At 46.4% G+C, this 25,703-nt stretch overlaps 1 protein-coding gene across 6 annotated transcripts in view; it reads right to left on the reverse strand.

Annotated features, from left to right (window-relative positions):
* The window catches only part of CELSR1 (cadherin EGF LAG seven-pass G-type receptor 1), a 163,465-nt gene extending 139,811 nt beyond the window's left edge, over positions 1 to 23,654 (reverse strand). For 4 of the 6 annotated variants that reach the window (XM_085041420.1, XM_085041426.1, XM_085041429.1 and 1 more), the window contains exon 1: positions 19,988 to 23,652. In XM_085041420.1, coding sequence (XP_084897546.1) covers positions 19,988 to 23,174 — 3,187 coding nt within the window. In that variant the 5' untranslated portion in view covers positions 23,175 to 23,652. Of the gene's footprint in view, positions 1 to 19,987 lie in introns of all 6 variants that reach the window. The other 2 variants (XM_085041436.1, XM_085041433.1) reach the window with 2 other exon arrangements.
* Between the last annotated feature and the right edge of the window lie 2,049 nt (positions 23,655 to 25,703).

The following is a 25,703-nucleotide window of genomic DNA, read 5'->3' on the forward strand; positions in this document are numbered from 1 at the left end:
TCATGACTTTTGCTGACCACTGATGAGGTCATTTCTTCTGTTAAAACTTCTGTCAGGATACTTTACCCACAGAGCAACAAGTTCTACCAACAACAAGGCGTGCAGGTCTGCAGCTCATCCTCTCAGCATCCTCCAGGAACACGTGGGAAAACTGTGGTCACACACTCAGGGCAGCTGCTGGCAATGTCTGGCTTTGGTATGTGTGAGCAGTTGGGGAACTGATGGAAATCCCTTCAGTCCCTACTGCTCTGCCCTCCAACTGGCCTCCTACAGGCACCACTTAGATATTTCCCACCACAAGGGAACAGTAAAACAGGTTTCAACATCTTCCAGTTTCCTGGAGGGTGATCTCAACTGCTTCAGGAGCTGACAGCAAAGAACAGTCACTGGTTCTGCTGATATCTCTGTTTCCTCTGTCTCCAAGGGTTTGGCAACCTAGACAAGTTCCTCCTGAAATGATCTAAAATCCAGATATTGCAGATATTGGAATCAAGGACATCAGTTACTCAGTGGAGGATGCTTTAAATGACAACATGAGAAACAGGAGTTGTCCAGACTACAAATTCCTGTTTGTTTTGATATTAAAGGGTTGGCCCAATGCACAGACCCTCAGTTCCTCAATGCAGCTGATGACATTCCAGGCTTTCCTGCTCCAGAAGAATTACAGCAGTGCAACATCTGAGATCCCTCAGAGCAATGGGGGCTGTACAGAGGAAGAATGTGCAAAGGAGAGGACATCTCTCAGCAACCTTGAGGAAGGAACTGATGGCTGAGGAGGCCTGTTCCCCACACAGGGGACCTTGCACATGTCTCCATCACAGCTTTGCACTGCTTAGGAGAAGACACAGCTTTGGCTTTTCCTAAGAGCCAGAGCTGTGACCTTTTCCTTAGGCTCTTAGGGAAAGAGCCTCAGCTAGATTGCTCAGGCTTCAGGGTACTGCTTTATTTCAATGGTAAATCAACCTGGCAGGACTCAGCCTCAGCAGACATGGATGTCCAGTCCAGCACTGATGACCCAGGTGTCAGCCAGCCATATGGAGGGGTCAGCCAGCAGTATTTGGTCAAGAACAAGTTTTATGATTCAGATAAAAACAGAGGTAGTCCACAAGACAACAAGAGCTTTGAGAGCTTTGCAGTAAGTTCCCATTAAAGCTGGTAAGACCCAAATCACAGCACTGCCAGGTTCCCTCCTGGAGGCTTTTGGAGAGATACTGGCAACAGTTTTAATATCCGAGATGCTGATGTAGGGGAAGGTAGCTAGGCAGTAACTCTGGAGCACAGAACTAGCCCTGCTCGGTTTAAACAAAATAGGCTCCTTTTGTGAGCCCTGCCTGAGGTGGTCAGCCTCTAACAAAAGACCACTGACAGTCCCCTGGCACGATCTCAAGCAATCTGAACTTTCTGCAGCTCTTGCAGTAACACAGTTCACTTAAAGCTGACACAGGCAGGAACTTTCCAGTAATCCTCATGTTAGCCCTTATGCTGGGTTAATAATTCCCTGCTCAGTCATCTGTGACCAAGACACCACCAATACAATTCTGGTCAAATTTAGAAGTGGAATCAAAAGCATATATGGAAAACTTGAAAAAATTAAATCAAGCAAATGCTGTATCATACTTGTGTGCAAGGCAAGCAGAGTTGCTGGCTTTTTAAATTTTATTATAGTGATTTATAACCCAAAGTGGAACCAAGATCAAGACACTATGCCCTAAAATCATAAATATAAGAAAGACAGCAAACTGTTTTTTATGTTCTTTGAACAATGATGCTTAAGATTTTCCGCTTTTTATTTTTGGCTTTTTTTTTTTTTTACTCAGCAAACAGAGACAAATTAAAATCTAACACCTAAAAATAACATGCATCCAATGTTGTTGCTAAGCTTTGAGCTCCCGTTTTGGGTAAAGTTGTTCTCCAATAGGCTGGTGACAGGATTCCCAAGAGACTCCCCCAGCACCATGAAGCTCCTAAAGCCCTCTGCTCCATATGCCAAGTAGATAATATTCTCACTGCTTTGGTCTCCTAAAGCCTACAGAAATCTTCTTTCTTGAGCTGATTTTGGCTTAGTAAAAAAAATTCAGTGTGTTCTGCTTTTAGCAGAAAGAGTTCTTATGAAGAAAAAAAAAAATGTGTTCACATGCACTCATCCTGGTCTTTCTATCACGAAGGGCTGAGCAAGGGGGTCTAAGAAACCAGGTAGCCACAGCTGCCCCACCTCAAAGCAAAATCCTGACCAGGTAGACAGCATTGTTAAAGGAAAAAACAGGGATTTTCCCTCAGCGATTCAAAGGCAATTCATACAGCAATTAAAGTATCAAGCTCAGATGTGCTCACAATTCATGTGGTTTTAAAAGCAAAAGTACCCAGATACACAAACAAATAAATAAACAGGGAATGGGGTAAAACGTTTAGCCTGAGTCATCCCTTTCCCCAGGGATGAGAGCCACAGTGATCCCTGCTCCCCACCAGTGCTTGGCAGGTGGGATACACACTCTGGCTCAAGGTGAGCACAGACCCTGACCTCATGGGTATCTCCCACCCTCTCCTGGTTGCTTCCACAACCAGCAATCACCTGGAGATGGGCCCAAATGTAAGCAAGAGCCCAATGGGGATGAACATCTTAATTCTGAGAGATGCCCAGCCCAGGTCAGGGCTACCCTGTATCAGCTGCTGCACAGGAAGGAGAGGAAACACTGCTCAGCACAGCTCTCCTGCCTGCTCTTATGTTGACAATCTGCAGGCTAAAATGCTGCCTACAAATACAAATAAAAATGCAAAAATACGTTCACTGCACCTGGTTCTTTATTCTTCTCTGAAAAATATGACTACACTTTGCTCTGATGTGAGTGGGAAGGCAATATAGCTACTATTTGTGTATTGAAATGTGTGTTGAAACAGCCCAGTATCCAAAACAGCCCAGCTAGAGAGATGAGTAAAGAGAGTAAAAAAAAGCTGTATGGGACACCCTGCAGCTCTTCAAGCAGCCCCCAGAAGCAGCTATCTGGGGACAATGTTTCTATGTCCAACGTTGTGGTAAAGGAGTTTCAAAAAGTGATGTAAACACAGTAAAATTTTTGCAGAAAAAATACAAAGTTCAAAGCATCTCAGAACACTGCAGACAGTTACCATCTCTGTAATTTGCCTTTTCGCTGGAAATGGTCTGGCCATAAATGCACCATATACATTAGGATGCTTTCATTTACACCCCTCCGGGCAAGTCAGACACATCTGGAGAAATCATCTTCACAATATATTGCAACACTAGTAGCACTCCTCATAGGATGGAAAGAGATGGCTAAGATGAAGTATGACAGGGAAATATAAAATCATAACAAGAAGTGAAACAAAATCAAGTAATCCCTGTCCGTCACATTATAAAAACTAAGGATCACCCAGTGAGATGATCAGGCAACACAATTTTAACAGAAAACTATTTCTGCAGGTGTGTGCATCTACATGGTGGGGACTGTGAGCAGGCACCAGGGAAAACAGAAACTTCAGAGGGGTTAAAAAAACTGAGAGATGAGGGGGCCATGGGTTGTGGCACTGACTTGCCCCCACAGTGAGTCAACACCATGATCGGGGGAAACCTGTAGCCCCAAAAGCCCTTAAACATCTGCCTGCTGCAAGCTGGAACAGTGCAAGAAGGGGAGGATCAGTCTGTACTTGTCCTGCTTCTCACATGCTTCCCTTAGTATTTGTTTCTAGGCAGAGCAAGAGTGGGGATATTAGCTTGGACATCCCTTTGGCCTCATAGCATTTAGCAGGTCTGAGAGGTGGCACTAAATCAAACAAGGCACCACACACATACTTAAGACACATACATACATAGTGCTGCCACATGACACAGCAGTGTTAGCCCTGGACTGGTACAATTTTTGGCAGGTGCAGCAGTGCCCTGCTGAGCTGGCTCGCTTGCAGGGATGAATCTGGCCATGCCAGGATGGCCCAAGCATGGGGAACTTTTCTAGCCCAGCCAGGCTCTGCCATTTCACCTGCAGGGCAGGGAAGCATACCTGCCTTGCTTAATGAGCCTCCGTAAATATTAACAGGGCAGGTCTTCTCTAACTTTAAATTACTTAAACATGCAAAGCAGTGGTTAAAATCATTCAGACTCTCTTCTGCTGTCTGTATGGCAGTTGGGCTCATTGATCTCAACACATCAATAAAAGGGCCACTTAGGTTAATTGGAGGATATATCTTAATTACCTATATGCCTGGAACTGACCAGGCAGCCCAGCCAAGTCCCAGTCCCGGTGACCTCCTAGCTCTAAAATGAGCTATGCCAGGAGATCTCCTTTCACTGTTTACCTGCCTCTCCTCGAGCCTCACTTCCCCTGAAACAGAAGGAAGTCAGTGTACTTTTTGACTAACAAACTCACCCAAAGAGGGTGTGTTGTATCTCACAGAAATTGTAACTCACTCACAGAGCAGGATACACCCAAAAAACGTCTCCAGCAAGCACAAGCTTTTCCCAGAGGCTTGTTTTGTGCATATTATATTCAAGAGCACGCTTTCATGAGACTGTTCCTGTCTGCAGAGATCGGTGTGAGGGAGCCCTGGGGCTCCTTCCCGCCCACAGCCACCAGCCCGGCTGCTCCCACGGCTGCTCCCGGCCACCAGCCCTGCTCTGCACCCACAGCAGCTCTCATCTGCAGATCAAACAAGGTGCTCCTCACAGAGCTTCACAGCTGGCTCTACCTTCCAGTTCCCCTTTTCAGGAGGTTTTTTCTCATGCAGGAGAAAAGCATCCCTGACTGGATTTCTTCTGATAACCCAAGGGACAGAGTGATCCCGGTGTCCCATCTGGCCACCTTCTCCCTGCCTCCACCTGGCTCCTCCCAGTCCATTAAGGCGAAGACTTGTCACTATGCCACAAGAGGGGTGGAGAGCTGAGGTGAACATCTTTAACACACAAATGCCTAAGAGAAGAGGGAAGAATGGTGTCGAACCAAAACACAGTTCAAGAGAAAGCAAAGCAGCACCTTTCCTCACTGCACTGCACAAGCCTGACTTTGGGGAAGCAGTTGCCACACTTAAAACCAAAAAGCTGAATAATTACGGGATGTTTAGCCCAGCACTGCCTGTTGTGAAAAGTCCTCCGTACAGGTGTCGACACAAATGAGTGATCTGAGCAGTTTTGGTCAATTTTAATGATAGAGACAGCAAAGAGGGAGCCCCAGGTGCAAGTACACAAGTTTAGTCTCAGCAGCTGCCCCGCAGTAATGTGTTTGTCCTTATCCAGAGCCCCTGGGCAACTAGGTGTCAGTCACACACAGTCACTTTTTCCTCTGACTGTGGCTGGCAAGGACTTCATGGGCCTTCTCCAGTGGCTCCAAAGAGTGGCAAAGCAAAGGGAGATAATGATTTACCGACTGTGACAGCCCGTGTCCCAGCTCGGAGCATTTCTGTACACAAACCATTGCAGGAGCCTGACTCTCATGAGTCACCCTCTTAGTTTGACTCCTCTCCTCTGCTCCTCAAGGAACACAAGCCAGCACAGGCCAAATCCTACCCAGTTGATACTGTCTCATGAAATCAATTACAGGAAGCTGCTTCTCAGATTGCAGGGCCCGTGGGTGCAGCCAGCATGCCGGTGAGGGAACATATGCAGATACATCCTGCATACACCACTTGTCTCGGTCCATTTTCTTCCCCTCCATCTCTGTCTTTTCTAAACCCACGGATTTCCCACCCCGTGGTTCTGAGGAAACAAAGCAGGGGGGAAAAAAGAGAACAAGTGTGGACAAAGCTCAAGGTAGCCTGAAATCCTAGCAGCCTCCCCCAGAACCACCTCTGTGCAACTGGTGGGGCTGCACCCATCTTGGCAAAGATAGAGGCTTTTTTTTGTTTTTGAAGTGTAACCAGAGTTACCAGTACAATCCTCTGAAGCCAGCAGTTTCCTAAAGTGTGAGAGAGGCCAGAGACCAGCCTTTTCTATTCCTCGTCTTTGTTCAGATCAGGAATTTGCAATCCAAATCCCAGCCACACCAGGGCAGGCAATGAGCCTAGCTGCTGTAAAAAGCATCTTAGAGAGTTCGTGAGACTGTGTGCCAAGGAGCTGCTGCGAGACAAGGTGAACTGAGCTAGAAAAAGACCTGTATGTATATTATACCATTAAGATAGCAAATTAAAAACCTGTCCTGCAGTGCAAAGGAATGTGATAGTTACCCAGTGCTCCCCTATAGCTGCAAAGAGTCCTTGAAATATTAACAGGGTTATCAGCATTCACTTATCGGTTACAGTAGTGCCTAGATAATTCAAAGGACTGAGCCAGAACGCATAAATACGTACACTTTCTCAATGCAAAACTAATATTGTCAGAGAATTTTTTACGTTTTTTAACTGAAATTTGTTAATCTTTTAAATTACCAAACTTAGAAAGGCAGCAGTCTACAAGGAAAAAATACTCAGTTGTTTGTTTTTGCATCCATTTATTTTTTCACGTGCTCTGTGTGTTTTCAAGACAGGTGTTTTTAAACTTGTTTAATGAGGTTTTGATGTTAGTACAATGCAGCTGCATTTTGTATCACAAAATCTGTGGTAGGTTCAAGCTGTAGAATTTCTAGGTGGCAGAACTTCATACAAATGAAAGCTGGGAACTTTTTATCCACAGGAGAGAGTGATGAGTGCTGACACTCCTGCCTACATGGATTAAGTGCTGAGTATTGCACACAGGGCACTGGAACAAATTCTTCACTTGATATGAGTCCATGTGGTCACACAGGTGTGAGGGAGGGACAGTACAATCGTTTCACTACTTAAAAGAACTTTCTAGAAACTTTCTGCCTTCCGGAGGGACACAGTGCAAGCATGGGCAAAATTATACAGTATCTCCTCCAAGAAGGAGCAGCAGAGAATTCACCAAGCCAAGGGCAGAGCCTAAACCCACCTAATTACTGCCTCCTCTTTCAAACCATCCCTTTGTCTGTCCAACCATGTGCTGAACTGCTCCAGCACAAGGCAAGAGAAATCCTATTAAAAAAAGAAGTCAATAAAAATTAGTTTTGTTTTGGTTGCAAATGCACAGCAACCCTAAGCTAAACTAAGAGCAAGCTACCACAGCTCCTCTCTCCTCTGCGCTGGAACTCATCTCATGCAGCCTTGAACTGTTTCTTCACACCAAGGAAGAACGTTTTTGTCTGTTTTTTATTTTAAGTTTGGCTTTTTGTCAACTCTTGTCCTCCATTGCATTATCTCTGATACTGATTTCATGAACTCAGCTGTTAGTTCATGCTAAGTCAGAAGCTTGTTTTGTTTTTTTTTATTGGTAGACTGGCTTTTTAGAAACTTGGTGCATGGAAAGAGCCTAGCACAAGGTCATACAGGTGATGGGAAGCAAAGGACTGTAACAGCCAGAAGCAAGATTGGTTCAGATTTGCTGCAACTTGCAACCTGTGACATTTGGAAATAACTTCCAGCCCCATTCATGCATCTGTTGAATCACATTACCTGTGGATTCTTTACCTTCTTTTGATACCAAGTTTAGGAGAAGATAGCAATGCTATCACCAACACACAGCAAATTACACAAGCACAAGCAGTTCAAAGGGCTAACTGCCCTTACAATTTATTAATATTTATGTTTAATTTGTGCAGCAAAAAGAGGACAGGAAATAATTTTTCCACCAACTAGTTCAATTTTATGTTTAAAGAAGGTTCTCAAGGAAATGTGCTGTATATACATAATACTACTTATAAACTATAAAGCTTATCAATTTATCAAGCTTTATCTTAAACACAGCTACACTTCTTTGGATCCCTTCACAGCGAGACTATCCCAGAAATTTGCTTCCCTGAAGGTTTCAAACTTCCTTCTACCATCCCACCTAAATTAATTGTGTTCGCTTACAGATTTTTTTCTTTAAACTGCCCTGCTCCTGTTTTCTGTAAATACTTCAGGTATGTAGGTAGAAATCACAGTCCTCTTTGGTTTTTATTTTGCAATATGAAGGATGCAATTTCTTCTGGTGACATGAATTCTCTGTTCCCCACTTTGTCCTCTTTACAATATACATTAACTTTTCTTGACTAGGAACTATCAGAATTGAGAGATGAGATATTTACAGTGCCTTGTACAACAGCATGTAATACTTCACTTTATATAATAAACCCATCTCAGTTATTAAGCCCCTATGGTGGAAGCCCCATGCACCACTGAATTTTTCCATCTGGTCTGATGCTTTCATCTTTCTGAACCAAATCAAACACATAGACACTGGGCAGGCAAGAAAATGAACTCATCCAAATAGTGTAATTCCAGAAAATGGAGTAATTTTCCATGCCAGTATTTCATAAGCACTTTAAGTATTATATAAGTTTATGGAGGGCCCATTTCCAAAGAGAGGGCAGTGAGACCCTGGTGCATCACACTCAGGTAACAATATATTGCTTTCTTCAGAGAAGCAGCAGCATTGCCTCTAAACAAGCAGCAACACATGATCCAACCAAAGGAAATGCAAGAGGTGCTGAAATGCCATCCCATGGAAGCTAACCTGTTCCAAGAGATTTTGTGACTCATAAATTATCATAGACAAAACTAAATGCTACAAAATACCTCAGAACAGAAATGGAAAATAAATTAATCAAGATGTCTAACAAGGGATAGAAATGGTGGTGCTTTCTAAGTGTTGGATTACTAACTATTGTGTTTTCCAAAAGGGATAAACTACCCTGAAGTTCTAATGGATCAGCTTCTCATTTGCTAGAGGACCAGCTCTCAGCTGCAAGTTCAATCCTCCACCCCATGACGTGACCATCTCTGCAAGGTGCCTACACTTGTGGGCCTCTCCCACTGCATCCATCATGAGGATGGAGCTCGGGTTCAACAGTGAAAAACCCATCCCCAGCACAGAGCACCAGCTAATTAACTGCTCACTGCCACAACTAGGGTGCAGGAAGGGATGATACAGGTCACAAAACTAGTCAGAGCCTTGGTTTTGATAATCACCAGAGTAAAAGAGAAAAGTATGGCATAAAGAAAAAAGCCCTGGAAATGCAAATGTAAATACATGGCTGTGAAATCAGCAGCATGAGCTCTCTGTTGAGTGCATGGACAGATTCAGTGACCCTCAGGGAATCTTACTTGCTGAATGAGCCAAGAATACGCTTTGCTGGGTATTAGGCAATATCATGTAATATGACTACAGCAGTAAACACAAAGGCTCTACAGTACAAAGAACAACACTGTGAATTTCACAACCGTTGAAATCTCAGCCTGATTTCTCTAAAATTCAGCTTCATCACATGAACAAAATTTAATTAGGGTTTTTTTTATTATAAGTCACTTATATAAGTTCATTTAAATACCTGAAAATACACAATATCCAAACTGTATGCAGCACTAAGCCATCCTATTTGACCAATATGGGATGTGTAGAGCATGAGTAAAGTTGTTTGCCCCATGGGATGCTTTCCAGTCTGAGAAAACTTTCAAAGTGACCATCAAAGTTGTCACTTTACTTTCTCTTTGGGCCTTGAAAAAAGCAATGGAATCTTTTAACAGCTACAGACTGGTCAAAGAGACTCAGAGCAAAAACCCATGGAGTCACTGACACCACCTCGGAGCAGGAGAAACTGACCTGGAGGACTTGCCCCAGGGGAAAAAAAAGGGATGGATGCTTAACTGCCAGAAGTGGTGTGAAGAATTTCATCTGATCATCTCAGCTTCAGCCCAGTCTGATGCTGGTTGGCTGAGATAAAGGAGTGAATCAGTCATCTCAGCTTAAGAAATCCCCACCACTTAGCCAAGGACATATTTTAAAAGCAGATCGTACAAAAGTTCATAAAACTCAGTCATACAAAACAAACACGTTCACTGCACAGAACAGAAAAAATGCCCTTGTCTCTCAGTTCTCATCTGAGTTTATTGCCATTAATCAGTCATGTCCATCAATGCTGCTAGTAGTTAACAGGAATTTCTTAGTTTAAAGCCTCTTAAAGCGGAATAAAGTCCCAGACACTACTATTCACTGAGCCATAGGGTAGCTGAGGCACAAAGGAACAATAAAGACAACTGCGACTTTTCACAAGGGACAGGAAAGAAATATAGTCAACGTCAAAACCCAGATTGGGCCAAATTCCCAGTTCAAAGCACAGGTGTTGCTCCCACAGAGTGCAAAAACAACAGGCACTCAAACTCTGTGCAGCATGCCCTGCAACCTGGAGCTGGACATGGACGTCCCATGACTGCTTGTGCTGGTGATCTCTGTGGGACTGTCACCACCTTAGGCTGTGGCTCCCTGGGCTCTGCACAAGGACAGGGGCAAAGGATTGTGTTTGTAAACCCCTGGAAGCTGCAGCTAGCTTCAATGCTGACATCTCCATCCCAGAACTGCCAGTGGAAGTGCAAGGGCTGCATGGGCAATTCATTGATTCACCATGTACATCTCATAGGGCATCCCTGGAAGGGATGTGCCCTGCCCCTCGCCCTGCACCAACATACCCAGATAATGGCAAGTGACAGCACAGTGGTCAGAAGAGGGTGCAGAGTGGATGAGAAATCTGCCCTGCCTCCCCAAACGAAGAGGGAAGGCAGTGAGAAAGGAGGCTGCCACTCCATCGGCAAGCCCAGTGCCTGGTGGGCAGCTGCCAGCCAGCTCCCGGCGCCTGCTGCAGACAGAGCAGTCCCCAGCACTGCTGTCTGTTATCTCCCAGGGCAGGCACTCAGTCGATGCCTGCTGGTTATCCTCATTATTTACAGCAGGTATTACAAAAGCAGCCCAACGAGGTCTCCGCTCTGCACAGCCCTGTACAAACTTGCAGCACGCAAACCCCACAGATGCAGCACCTTTCTGCACAACAGAACAGGGTGAACAGATCCAGTGAGTGCAAAGACAGAAAGGAGAAGAAAATAAGGAAGAAGGAAAGAGGAACACCAGCATGTTTTGTGTAACAAGCTTTCGGCATCTACCAGGTCCCAGAATATACCCAGGGCTTCCACTCTGCATAACCAGCGGAGAGAACCACTGCCTGCTGTCAGCAGCTTGGTCTACAAACTCAGGTGTCAGACTGCCAAACTCAGTGCAGAATAATGTGAGGTAGCTGAGAAAACAGGATCTGAAAGTTAACCGGTCTTACCTATCAATCAAAAAAACTCAGAGAAATTTACCCACATCACTTTAACTTGTATCAAATCCTTTTGCAAAAACCCTGCAAAACTAACCAGAAGGCACCAGCAGGTTCATGATCTTGAGAAACTGAAGTTAAGAAGGGATTTAAACTAGCAGGCAATTACCTGCCAGATGGAGAGCTCATCATGCAGCACACATTGCTAAATTACACTGTGTCAGTAAAAGGAGGCAAACATCAGAAATACACCCCATGAGAAGGGAAACTGAGTCAACTGATGGGATAGTTCAACCCAGCCGCTGCTGCCAAGAGACCTTTACCACATGTGTGGGACAGCACTGGCTGTCTCCAGAGGCAGCGAGCACGCTGCGGGAAAAGCCACGGGATCCACGCAACGAGCAGCAACATGTTCATAATTACTTGCAAGTCTATCATCATGGCAAACTGCATTGAGAAAGAGGATTAAACAGTCGGTGAAGATGGGTTGGACTCTGAATATTTAACAGTGTAATTGAAGTCTGAGCGCATAAATTCTTCCATAACTGACCCGTTAGCCCATCTTGGGGCTGTTCCACATAAAATCAGAATGCATTTACAAATATCAGAGCCAGAAGGCAAACAAATCATCTCTGACCAACAGGAAAGTACTCAATGGAAATTCCCGGGGTTCTCGTTTATTTTACCTTGGAGTTGCCAGGTGAGAAGAATTGAGTTCCTGGCTACAACCAGAAGTGACCTAGTTCTGACATGGCCTGAATGGTTCACGAGCCCACTTTTGTTATGGCCTAAGCAGCATCCAGCAGCTGAGGGTCAAAGCCAGAATGCCCACACCACTGCTGAAGCAGAGGTGCCCATGTACACGAGCCAGAAGGGCTCCTCTCCTGCGCCCTCCAAGAGTGAGCATGATCCTGTGGCTTATGGCACTTATCAAAGAGATGGGAAAAGTTAGTGCCACAACTTCTGAACCTTATTCGGCTCCTCTTTAATGTATAGCACAGTGAGAGCTCTCAGATCAAGGGCTGGAGTCCCAGCCCATCTCTGCCCTTGCTGAGTGTCCTGATCACTATGCTGAGTGAAGTGCCCAAGCTGTAGTGGGATGGTATTTCAAGCATTCCCACTTTACAGGACACTTAAGTGCCTAAAACAGAATACGACTGCAGGGAACAGGCACCTACAAGTGAGGTGCTGTAGCACTTGCTGGTTAGATCCAAGTCCTCTACTAGACCTAAGGCGTGAAAGGTGCCAAATGCCTCTCCCTAGGCATGCTGAGTGGTGCCCGAAGTGTCTGGAGGCTGCTAAAACAAGCAATGCACTGGTGTGGGACAGCTTTTATGTGATTTAAGCTAAATGCAGACAGCTACATCAAGTTTAAAAATAAAAATCACAGCTTGGATGCTCAAGGGTCTCCTTTAGAAACAGAGCTAGCACGAACAGCACTGCAAGCACACAAATAAATGAGGGGCTGGGCTGGTTCCTGGAAAGTTCAAAAGTGCTATGACAGGAATTCAATGCAATAAGTTCAATGACTTGCTAATATCAGTTTTGAATAGGATCAAGGAGTCTGATCTGCAGCTAGTGAAAGCAAAGAGCAAACCCAACAAATCCAGCACATCTTTGTGCCCACAATGTGTGCTCTGGTGGCATGGCAGCTACAGTGACCCACCTTGAGCACACTAGCTTCCAAACCTAACATCCCCCTGGGATATAACAGCAAGGACAGATTGCTAGGTGCTGACCATCACACATTGCAAACTCAAATCTAATAACATAGTCCTTGATTTTGCCCCTTTTGGTTGGGTACAGAAGCTTTTGCTTCTTCCTGAAACTGGGCCTAGCCCACAGACTCCACAGCAGGCAGGAGATGCCCTGTTGACAGCAGTTGTTAATGATGGATTCTTCTCTCCCCTCCTTCAAAAAGCACTGAAATATTTTGACCATATGCGTAATTTTCAAAAGTTCTGGAGATCTGATGGAATGTAGTATCTATCACATGTTGGGCAATGGTGTTGAAAACAGATTACTTTCCTTTGTCTGTGATAAACGTAACATGTCTATGTTTATTATGTGGTCCCCTGAAGATTTATTACAGGTTTACTGTTCCATTTATTTGCTTTTTTGGCACTTGGCAAGTGTAAACACTGGAATAAATATGAAGGTGGTTACAGCTTAGCAGCATTAACGACTTGTTGAAACAAAGTCCAACAGTTTTCCTTTCTTTCCAGCAAATCCTCCTTTTCTGTTCAAGTGCTTTTTTCAAGTGTCAATATCATCTTTCTGAAGTATTTTAAAATTTTCTTTCTTTGTTGAATGCCAAATCCCCATAAAAGCATACTTTCCCCCTTCATTCACTCAAACTCTTGACATTATTTAAAGCATATCCTAACATTATTCATTGCAAAACCTTTTCCTCTTTGCAATTTACAGCCTTCCCCATCTTTTCTATCCAGTCTTCTCAGCCTGTTACTACAGGTAGTTTGCTGTAACAGAAGTAAGCACAATCATCACTCCAAAAGAAAACAAAGTCTTCCATTCTAGCACACACATTCAGGGTGGGTTCATCCCACTGAACTTTAGCCACCTCACAACAAGGCAATCAGCCCAGATCAGTCATTTATGTTCTCTCTTTAATCAGTGGGGTGAGATGGACATTCCAGTCAACAGCCCTCCTGCTTATCAACCAGTTATGACTGCAACCTACATTTGAAGCATTTCAGGACATATAGAAGATGATCATGGTACCAGATAGAGATCTGACCATAAAAGCCAAGCTGCACCTTTGATAATGATGTTTTCAACCCAACAAAATCAACATACTGGAATTCATTCTCAAGCAAAGTCTTACAAATTAAAAAAAAAAAAAAGGAAAAAAAAAGGAAAAAGAAAAGCACTATGCAAATCTCAAGAGATTTCAAAATGTTTGAAAAAGATTACATCCTATCCCTTTTGGAAACCTGTGTTACTTCAAAGAATAGTTCAGTGTTTTTCAACACTGGAAAAAGGGTTCCACTGGCGGGGGGAATAATAATACTGTCACTTGTCACAGAAATACAAAGTGGCAAAACTTTGAATTTAATTAGGTCTCAGATGTTCTTTGTTTCAAGTGGACAACCACCGTGAACAAATCTTTGAAGAACTGAGCCCCTTGTCAACTTGTTCTATACTTTGATTTATGCAATCTTTTGTCCAAGTAGTCTTAAAAAAGGAGCAGACAACAAAAAAGCCTATCATTCAAAAAAGACAGTACCATCATGCTTGTTTCTTAAATGGCAAAGTAGATATCAGAGTAGTTGAGAGTACTATTTTACCTAAAAACATCATAATTCCCACAGAAACCAGGACAGAAAAACTGTAACATGGAAGATTGGCAAAGACTGTCATTAGATCTGATCAGAATATCTTCAGCTCTTCTAACCCTCCTACATTTCCTAAATACTTTCCACAGATATTTTTGGAAATGCAAGTCAGTAGGCCAAAGGAAGCCAAGAGAGCTAGTCGCCCAAATCCTGTAACTTAGGCAATACTGAGGTAAGCAGGTAAGTTGTGTTGTTATCTCAAGTACTCAAACATAGAGAGCTTGTCCTCACCAACTGACTCACAAAATCCTGAGGGCTTAGGAAAGAGAGGGTGAAGGAATGGAGAGCATAGATCTTGTGTCTTGACATTTGATCCTTCCCCTACTCATCCTCCATGCATGAGCATTACTGCTAGAATTGCCTACACTGCTAATTATTGAAAAGGTACTTGCACACTGGTTTAAAGCGGTTTCTAAACCTAACATTATTTTCCTCAGACATGGGATGTCTGAGAAAATCCATTTCATTCCAAGATGGAGTCAACAATGGAAGGGAGTTCCAAGGTATTAAGTATATACACTGAAGGAAAATGCACCCTTCAATGAGCAGATGTAAAATGATAGGCTTTATCAGCAGCCAGACACTTCCTCAGGTAGCAGTCAGAATGTTGGAGATAACAAAGTATAAAATCTCACTGCTTCACATCACCTACTTTCCCCACCACTACCTCTACTGCAGGTTTACTATCATGCTAACATCGAAACTCACAAAACTGTTCCTGTATGCTAAACAAAGTGTTCCTTTGCCATTACTTGGACAACAACTTAATGTTTATTCTGTATTTGGCAGTTTGTGGCAGGTCCTGCAATCCCAGCCTAAACCAATTCTGAAACGCATGACCAGAGAAGCAGAACAAGAGAGGATTCTTCTGTACCCATGAGTGCAGGTCAGAAGTAAGAATACTTCAGTGACTTCTGAGAGGGAAGCAAATCACAAGAGAATACACCAAAGAAGTCAATTCTTTAATATACCCTGAAGCTTAAAAAGTAATCAAAAAATATAAACCAATTACTAATCCAATTAAATAAAACGCTTATTACAACTATCTCCTCATTTGCAAATAATGTGAAAATGAGAGGAAAAAAGTTTTCAAGGTAATCCCACCATACTTCTCAACGTTTAATTTCTTTCCCATGAGACTTGTTATCAAGTAAAGCCTATTAGATCTTTCTCCCTGTCATATTTCCTCATTCATCACTCGTTTTACACTTTCTCCTTGTTACCTTAGCTTCTCCCTTTCCCAGAAATTGCTGAGAAAAGCATTAACATTTTATTTATTAACAGGCAGAAGATACATTTTATCTCAGTAAAAAGTTACTTTGTCAGTCAGACTTCTACTAAATATTTTCCCATCATTGCCACAGATGTCTTCCTGTCTTTTGAAATAAAAATACACCAGTCCTATGAAATACAGGCACAAAGTGGAAGGAAGCCTGTAGGAAAGCAACAAGGCAGCCACAGCTTTTTATCAACTGGAACAGATCATACAGCTGAAAAGGGAAAGTCACACTCCAGCAGGTGGGAAGGACACACATCTAAAATGCATACCGCTATAGCATAAATTAGAATATAGAATCTATATGGATGCAATATAGGATACAGGTAGCCACAGCAGATCCAGGAACTACCCTAATTGATTGCCACTACTGCTTACAGGGATGCCTTTTTGCTAGAATTTCCTTTCTCCCTAATCTCCAATCTTGCCACACACAAGTAACCCCCAGTGCTTTCTATCTCAGGCACAGCTGCAGCCTCACCTTTCTCAGAAGGGCTGCACCAAAGTATTGCATCATCTGTATTTGTATGGAGAAGGCATACAGGATCATTAGCATAATGACTTTTAAATTATAATAATAATGACGATCCTTTACCAAGCTCTGAGTAAAAATTCCCAAAGTTGATTGTAACACAGAAAAGCTCTATGTTAATTTCTATTTGCTGGTAGCCAACGCCCTCACTGATATTTAAAGCCACTGGATATTTAAAGCTAAAGAAATGTAAAAGACGATATTTGAACTTGAAGAGTCCTCAAAAATGCTTGGGTGTCTATCCCTCACTGCCTGAGGTGCAACACCTTCCCAGAATTGTAAATTGTATGTTGCATTACGATATTTTACATTTATCTGGACCAGTCAAAAGCTGTAGCATCCAGTCAGCTCGGGTTTTGTCTGCACTGCTGATTTAGGCTGGGTTCCCAGAGGAGTTTGCACACACATCCATTGTATCCCACCGAGCTGTCGTTGATGATAAGTGGGACTACTTGTGGCAACACAGCCAAGCAGGTGCCAGCAGCGCTTGCAATGTGATACCAGGCAAACTTGTGTAACATTTGTGCAAAGCTGATGCTCTTACCAGCCTTCCCCCCACTCCCTGCCCCAGCAAGAACTGCAGTAATGTTTAACACAGGAAAATGCAATGTGACTTCAGCAATGTTTAACCCATTTTTTGACCAAATAAATCCCAATTTAACATTATCATGAACATCACTGGGGACAAAGAGTAATCATATTTAAGCATCCTGTCAATTTAAGCCATGTATTTACTAGTAAAACTAAGAAATCACAGCCTGACCAATGCTTGGCCACCTGTTTTAGAAGCCCAGAGTAAAATCCCACCCCTCCTGGAAAACAGGGGCGGGGTTTCAGCAGAGTCCAGATTTCACCCCAGTTAAAACAACGATGACACAATATGCTGACATGGGAATACAAATCCAAAGCTCTGCCTTTCTGCAGGAAAGCCTTGAAGGTACACCAGAAAAAGAAGAATGTGCCTTTTTAAGGGACCCCTGGAGCACTTCTGGAGCAGTTGCATGCAAAAGGGGTCCGGTTTGTTCACTCAGACAGCTCTGTACAACAGGCACAGGCAGAGGGGCACCCAGAGAGACTCACTTCAAAAGAGACAGACTTCAAAAGCTCCTTCCCAATCCAAAGCAAAATGCTAATTTCCACACCACCCACACACCTCCCTCCTCTGCCTGGGCTGGTTCCTGACTGGCTGTGGGGGCACAGCCCAGGGGTACCCCACTGGTACCCCAGCACCCAGGCAAGGGCAGAGCCCCGAGCCTGCCCCAGCTGCCCACCACCCCACAGAGCTTCTGACAATGCTGACATGAAACTTCTGACAGCTTTATGAAGCCTGTAAGCCTGTTAGCTCCCTTTGCTTGGTCTTCATGATAATTAAATTTTGTTTATAAGCAGAAGGCCAAAATTACTGTGCTTATTTGAATAATCCCCAAGTCAAATGAAAGAGTGCTGGGTTTAGCCACATATCAGTGTCTCAAAGTAACTCAGAGGAGCAGCAGGGCTCCTTGCTAGCATCACACACACTCACATGCCTCTGCAGCACAACACATCGCTAGATGGAAATAAGATTTTTATAGCACCACTGTTATTTCCGACTCATGCAGAGATCAAATTCCCCAAGTTCATAAAGAGTTCCAGTCCTTCCCTGACCTAAGAGCAGCTGTGAGTAGGGGAGGATTTTGTGTTTGTCTGGGTTGAGAGGTTAATGGCTACTCCATAGACACTTTTTTTCAGTTAACTGGCAGGTCATTTTAGCAGATGATTTGCAGGTGTTTTGCAACACTTAGAGATAACCCTGTGGAGTACTTCTGTCTGAGCTTCTTTGCTGTCTCCTTTCTTTTTTTGAACTGCATCAGATAAATCAGAGAAACCAGGCAGGTGAGACTTTCATGGACTAATCACAAATGACAAACTGCCCTTCCAATTTCCACACAGCGAACTTCTCCAAATAAATGTCAAATGTAGTTCAGTGCTTGTTAAAATTATCTCAAAATCCTAGCCATAAAAAACTTTATCTCAAGTATCTCAAGAGATGCAGCAGACAGTCCATTTTGATGAACATCACACCTTCACAAAACATAAAAATAATGCTGGAATAATCAATCTCCTGCATAAGAAAACAGGCCTTCATCCCTACCTGAGACTTCACCCACTTTAAACTGCGTAAATCATTACACTGAGAATGGAGAATGGATCACGTCAGCTATTTTTCTGTACTGAACGCACTCTTCACACAGTCTAACAACTTTTCCAAGCTTTGTGCTCCAAGATGAGTTCTTATCTTCTGCTACCAGATAAAGAGCTACTGGTTCAAACAGACAGTGACCATGCAATCATCTGCACCTTAATCCAAATGTTTTTCTTTAAGGTCACAAGCCTACTGTCTGTTTTTCCTGCAAGTCCTCACAGGACATGGAAACAGCATTTACCTTACCACATAAGCTGCCCCCCAGCATTTTGGAAGAACCAGGAGTGGCTTTTCAGGAGATACACTGCAGCAGAATTAGTCAGCTCAGTTATTATCACTTTCATTTTTTTGAAGCAAAAAGAACCTCAAGCCTGCAAACACAAGGGAGAGTGCAGCTCGCTGTTCTGAGGTCTTGCAGCACACTGTGACTACTTACAGCAAAATAAGCACTTCTGAGATTATGCCACAGTTTGATAATTATTGTTTTAATAATCTCCCCAAGTGTGGTTTTATATACCTAGTACTTTGAGCTTTTTTCTTTTTTTAAACAAAAATAACACAAATCTTAGTTTCAGTTTGCAGAGAGAGGCAGCAAGGAAAGTATCTGGCTAAACTTTTGAAAGTCAACAGAAATATGGGATCAGGTCCACAGTAAACTTCATGGAGTGGCACCTGCAGAGGAAATTACTCATTGCGTGATTGATGCCACAATTAGAGGCATAAAAAGTAATTCCATGATAAACAAGCAACTGAGCAGAAAAAGAATAATATCCTAAGAGTGTCTATGTGCTATAAAAAAAGTAAATATTGGACAATATCGAACAGCTTTCACACACACACAAAGACGCAAGTTCTCCAATGAAGTTAATGGCACAGTATCCCTCCCTCCCTGCAACAGCATTGCTTTTGGGGCTGCATTTGGCCAGTATGTGCCCCTAGTGCCACTAAAGCAGTGCCATTAGCCACATTACACAGTTATCACACAGCCATAACTTATTGCTTTCAGAGCTGCCATTTGCCACAGGAGTGCAGGCCAGCAATGCAAACCAGCACAGCTCCAGTAGCACATCCACCAAGGCCACACCAGCTCTGGCCTGAGCTTTAAGGATCTACCAGCCAAACCTCTGGATACACAGAAGGGAGTATACATATTTTGTTGCTGAAAAAGCAGAGGTATCAAATCTCAACTTTCTTTTAAGAGAAAAAAAAGAGGGAGGGGAGACAGCATTACAGATACATGTGCATTCCCTACATCTTTGCAAGTTACATCATTTACTACCTTTATGGAACCACATCAGAAAAGCTCCAGCTCAGGCACCACCTCAGCTGAGGGAGTATGCACCCTTCCATGCACACTTGTATTTATTGACCCTTGTGATCCACGTTTACTAAATAACTTCAAAGCACTGCTTCAATCCACAGCACACAGGCTTGATACATTTTTGTGGTTCCTCTCCAAAAATTTAACAGATAAATTGCTGCTTCAGGAAACCGAAAGCTGCACACTAAACTGTAATTTCTGCCCATGCCCCTGTACTGCTCCGACAAGCAGAATCACGAGCTCAAACACTTGCTTACCTGAGACTGACACTTTCATAAGGGCTTCCAGGGGTCTGTTGTTGTCCAAATCACGACTGAGTTTGAGTTCCCCAGTGGCAGAGTCCAAAAGGAGTAAGTTTAATTCATTGCCTTGGACAAAAGTGTAGGCCAGGCTGTCAGACACATCAGGATCATGAGCTGGGATCTTGCCAATCACACCAGACGGAAAGCTGTTGGACTTGTTGGTCACGTAGTTATTGAAGAGGATCTGGAAGTCCTGCAGCACAGGTGGGTTATCGTTCTGGTCCAGGAGGCGGATGTGCACAGTTGCTCGGCTCACAAGAGGGGCTGAAGTGGCCTGCACCACAATAACATACTCTGTCCTGCTCTCATAATCCAGGTCCATTAGGGCTGTGAGGTCGCCATTGAGCAAGTCTAGTTGGAAGACCTCAGGGATGTTCCCCTCTACGATCTGGTACATGATCTGTGCATTGGTCCCCTCATCAGGATCAGCTGCACTGATCCGTGCCACAATAGAGCCCACGGGGCTGTTCTCCTCCACGAAGATATCAAATTCATCCTTCTCAAAGACAGGAGGGTTGTCGTTAATGTCCAGCACAGTCACCTGGATGTCCACAGAGGCTTTCAGTGGGGGGCTGCCCCTGTCCACGGCAAAGGCCCGCAGGCTGTAGACAGCCACGTTCTCGCGGTCCAGCTTGCGCAGTGTGCGTATCACTCCAGAAGTGGGTTCGATATAGAAGTCTCCATCTCCGTCGTCACCACCTTGGAATGTGTAGAGGAGGCGACCATTGAGGCCTGAGTCACGGTCAGTGGCAGACAGCTGCAGGACACTGGTGGAGAGTGGCACATCCTCAAAAACCGAGCCCTGGTAGCGGTCGCGCAGGAAGCGCGGCGCGTTGTCATTGGCATCCAGGATGAGGATCTCAACGTATGTGGTGTCTGATTTCTGGGGGATGCCATTGTCATGGGCTGTAATGGCCAATGTGTAGGAGGCCTGGTCCTCATAGTCCAGCTCCATCAGGGTGGTGATGGTGCCTGTGTCAGGGTCAATGCGGAACTGGGGGATATTATCGTCCAAAATATAGGTGATTCTTGCGTTCTCCCCCGTGTCTTCATCAGTGGCACTGATGGTGACAATGGAGGTGCCAATGGGCTTGTCCTCACTGACGCTCACTGTGTAGTGGGAGCTCTGGAAGACTGGGCGGTGTGTGTTGGCATCTGTGACATTGATGAAGACCTGGACAGTGTCAAAGCGAGTGCCATCAGAGGCAGTGACTGTGAGCACATACTGCCTTTCTTGTTTGTAATCCAGGGGCAAGGCCAGTGTGATCAGGCCCCCTCCACTCTGACTGGTGATGGCAAAACGGTTCCTGGTGTTGCCACTGGTAATCTGGTAAGTCACAACACTGTTAACGTCCCTGTCCACTGCTGTCAGGGTCAGGACACTGCTGCCCACAGCTGCATCCTCGTTCAGTCTGAGGTGATACACCTTCTCTGTGAAGGTGGGGTTGTTGTCGTTCACGTCCAGGACAGTGATGGACACACTGGCTGAGGAGGTCATGACCGGTACACCATGGTCCCTGGCCTCCACCCCAAAGTGATAGTTTTCCACAGTCTCTCGGTCCAGCTCTGCAGCCACAGTGATCCACCCTGTGCTGTTGTTGATTTGAAAAGGGAACCCAGAGTCACCTGCTACAGGAGCACCTCCAGTGGACGGTGCCATCTCTATGAGTTTGTACTCCAGGCGGGCATTCTCTCCAGAGTCAGCATCCACAGCCTGGATGTGCAGCACCGAGTAGCCCAGAGGAACATTCTCCAGCACCGTGGCCTGGAAGGGAGTGCTCACAAAGATGGGGGCATTGTCATTTACATCCACAACCTGCACCGACACCATACCACTGGAGTTGATCAAAGGGGGTCTGCCCCCATCCTGGGCTTTGATCCGGAGTGTGTATTCCCTAATAGTCTCGTAATCCAGAGGGTTGATCAGGTCGATGGCACCAGAGAAAGAGTGAATATAGAACTGGCCTTTCAGGTTGCCGCTCACAATGCTGTAGTGCACTTGGGCATTGCTGCCCCGGTCCCGATCTGTGGCCTGTACCTGCAGTATCTGGCTGTTCACTGGGGCATCCTCTGGCACCTGGACCAGGTAGCGCTTCTCACTGAACTGAGGATAGTTGTCATTCTCATCCTCTACAGTGATGTGCACCATGGCCGTGGCACTGCGTGGTCCTGGATCCTTGCCCTGGTCATTGGCTTCCACCACCAGGTGGTACTCGGAGACCTCCTCGCGGTCCACCGAGGCTCGGGTCCTCACAACCCCGGAACGCGGGTCAATCTCAAAGACTCCATCACCCGCTCCTGGCTCCAGCAGGCGGTAAAGCATGTTGGCATTGGCTGGGGCATCACCATCTGTGGCACGAATGGTCAGCACCTCGTAACCCACCTCCAGGTTCTCCCGGATGCTCTCCCGGTACTCAGGCTGCTCAAACACCGGCTCGTGGTCGTTGGTGTCACTCACAGTCACCGTCAGATAGGTGGTGGCCGAGCGGCGGCGTGGGGAGCCATGGTCAGAGGCTGTAACCTTCAGCACGTGGGTGTCCTTCGTCTCCCGGTCAAGGCTGCGGGCAGTGACCACACTGCCCGTCTCGGCGTCGATGGTGAAGTAGTCGTTGGAGCGCTCGTCGAAGAGCGCCTCCATGGAGTACGCCAGCCGGCCGGCTTCACCCTCGTCGGGGTCCTGGGCCCGCAGCACGATGACCGCCGTGCCGGCCGGTTCGTTCTCGGGGATGGAGACCTGGTAGCTGGGCAGCTGGAACTGCGGGGGGTTGTTGAGGCTGCGCGCCCTCCGCGCTCCCCGCCGCCCGCCGCCCTCCTTGCCCGGCAGCGGGGCGCAGCCGGCGGCGGCTCCGCGGGGCTCGGTGGCCTCCCGGTGCCGGGCGCGCCGCGGGCAGGGGCCGCCGCCACGGGGCCCGCGGGGCTCGGCGGGCGGAGCGCGGCGCGGCGCGGTCCCCGCAGCCCTCAGGCGCCCGGCGGGCGGCAGCGCTGGCGGCTCGGCGGCGGCGGCAGCGGCGGGGCGCCCCGCGGGCAGGTGGAGGAGCGAGGCGGCGCGGGGCGGCCGCGGGTCCCTGCCGCCTGCCGCCGCCAGGACGCAGAGCAGCGCGGCCCAGGACACGCAGGCGGCGGCGGACAGCGGCCGCGGCATCTCCGGAGCTCAGCGGGCAGCTGGGCCGGGCAGCGGGCTGCTGCACAATCCATCCACCCGCCGGGCTGCCCGCCCGCCCGCATCCATCAGCCGCCGGCCCGGCCCCCCCGCCGCCCTCGCCTCCCGGGCACCGCCGGCCCCGACCCCCGCGCCCCGTCCCGGTCCGCGGGCAGCGGGCTGGAGAGCTCCAACTTTTCCACCTTAAACTTTGAAGTGAGTTCAAAATGGCTCCTCTCCTCCTCCCGCCGCCGCTCCCCAGAGGGCGATTAGCATAAACCTGCTGCTCCTCTCCTTCGCCAAAAAGAAGAAAAGAAAACCAAATACCGAAGTCCCCCCCGCGGCGGGGCCGGCCCACGGGCGGCGCGGTCCCGCGTGGCTGCGCGACACGGCAGAGCCGCCGCGCCTCGTCCGTCCCGTCCTGTCCTGTCCCGTCCCGTCCCGTCCCGCTCCAGCCGCCCGTCTCGGCTCGGCTCGGCTGGGCTGAGCAGCGAAGGCTGCGCGGAGCGCGGCGGGCGCTGCCCGGGGCGGGGTTTCCTGCCGGCCCCGCCCGGCCCCTCCCGGGCGGTGGCGGCGGGGGCCGGGCCGACTCCGGCCCCGCGGGGCTCCCGCTCCGCCGCCCGGCGCCTCTCGGCGGCCGGGGGAGCTGCCCGGCCCGGCGGGGCTGTGCGGACCCCGAGCGGCTCCCGCTGCGGCTGCTGCGCTGCCCCGAGCGGACAGCGCTCCGCGGGCGGCGACTCCCGGCCGCTTCCCCACGCGGCAGCCACCTGTCGTCTCAGATCCGTCGACCAGAACAAAGTTAAACCGAAATTAATTTTAATTCATTTTAATAAATTCTCGCTACGGAGGGGGAAAAATTAAGTGAAACTTCTTTTCAGGGAAAAATGAACATCATGTGCTGGCCCGAGGTGAAGCTGCCGGTATCCCGGCGCGGGATCTGCTGCCGTGCTCACGCCTTGCTCTGAACCACGCAGAGCCGCCGGCACGATCTGGAGCCTTGAGTTAAAGATTCCTTTGGGGCAATCGCAAACAACGATAAACAGGACGCAAACTAATGTGGGGGAAAAAAAAAGCCCACCCCACCTCATGGAAATGTTGCAATAGTGTTGTAATGATAATTCTACGAATTTATGCTAAATACTTTATGTCGCGCTACTTTTCCCGTAGCGATGTAGCCGCGGCAGCGATGCGCCCGAGCTGTGGCCGCATCCCCGCGGCTGCAGTGGCCCCTGGTGGGTGCGGATGGAAGGCGCGGGCGGCGCAGGGCCCGGGATGCGATGCCCGCGGTGCTCACCCTACCCACCGTCGGCCGCAAAGAGCGGTGCTAATCCACACAGATTCCTCGTACAAGAGTTTTACGTGGGAAGAACAGGGGTGCTGAACAATGAGCAGCCCAATGCCGACTGGGATTTTGCAGAATTTTGTTACTTGTAGGAGCTGGAAGGCAACTTTTAGGGTGATCCGTCACTGTCAATTCAGGCTCTTCAGCAGTTGTAAGAAGACTATGAACAAAACAGATTGCTTCAATGGCTTCATCCCCTGAAATGCATTATTGCAAGGGAGAGGAGAGGAGAGGAGAGGAGAGGAGAGGAGAGGAGAGGAGAGGAGAGGAGAGGAGAGGAGAGGAGAGGAGAGGAGAGGAAGAAAGGGGAAGGAAGGAAGGAAGGAAGGAAGGAAGGAAGGAAGGAAGGAAGGAAGGAAGGAAGGAAGGAAGGAAGGAAGGAAGGAAGGAAGGAAGGAAGGAAGGAAGGAAGGAAAAGAAAAGAAGGAAAGAAGGAAAGAAAGAAGGAAAGAAGGAAAGAGAGAGAAAGAGAGAGAAAGAGAGAAAAGAAAATAAAAGAGAAGAAAAGAAAAGAAAAGGGAAAAGAAAAGAAAAGAAAAGAAAAGAAAAGAAAAGAAAAGAAAGAGAGAAAGAGAGAAAGAGAGAAAGAGAGAAAGAGAGAAAGAGAGAAAGAGAGAAAGAAAACTGCCAAAAATAAAAAATGAACCACCTGGATAATTGCCAGTATGTCTGTCAGGAAGAAAAAGAGCTTTATAAACTGGAGTTTTGGAAGATGTTTTGCTGATTCAGCTTTATTCAATTTGAGAGTTTTTAAAATGGTATTTAGAAGCTTACTTGGCTTTTCATATCCTCTGCTGAAAATGATTGCTCATGAAAAGAAAGAGAAAAGAAATAAGTTTAAAAAAATTAAATACAACCTTCCATTTTTCAAGGTTGAGTGGATATAGTGCTTTATACTCCGGAAACAAAGCAACTTACTTGGTAGCTGGGTTAATCTATATTAACTTGGGAACTGCATAAGAAAACACTCATTTAAGTCCACATTTATCTTGCTTCACTCTGCATTTTCTTTCTGCAGTGCTTAATGCCCATGATTTGAAAACTAACCTCTTGGTATAAAACAATATCTTTTTCTGGCTTTTTAAAAGTGAGATCCAAGTACATGTTTCAAGGTAAAATAGATGTGTAAGAAAAGACAGTTTAAACTGTTTTCTTTCCATTTTGTGGCAGTAAGGGGCAACTGTGAGTTG

This window comes from Lichenostomus cassidix, chromosome 1Aa (assembly GCF_008360975.1).
Source record: "Lichenostomus cassidix isolate B80296 chromosome 1Aa, HeHo_3.0, whole genome shotgun sequence".
Taxonomy (NCBI): Eukaryota; Metazoa; Chordata; class Aves; order Passeriformes; family Meliphagidae; genus Lichenostomus; species Lichenostomus cassidix.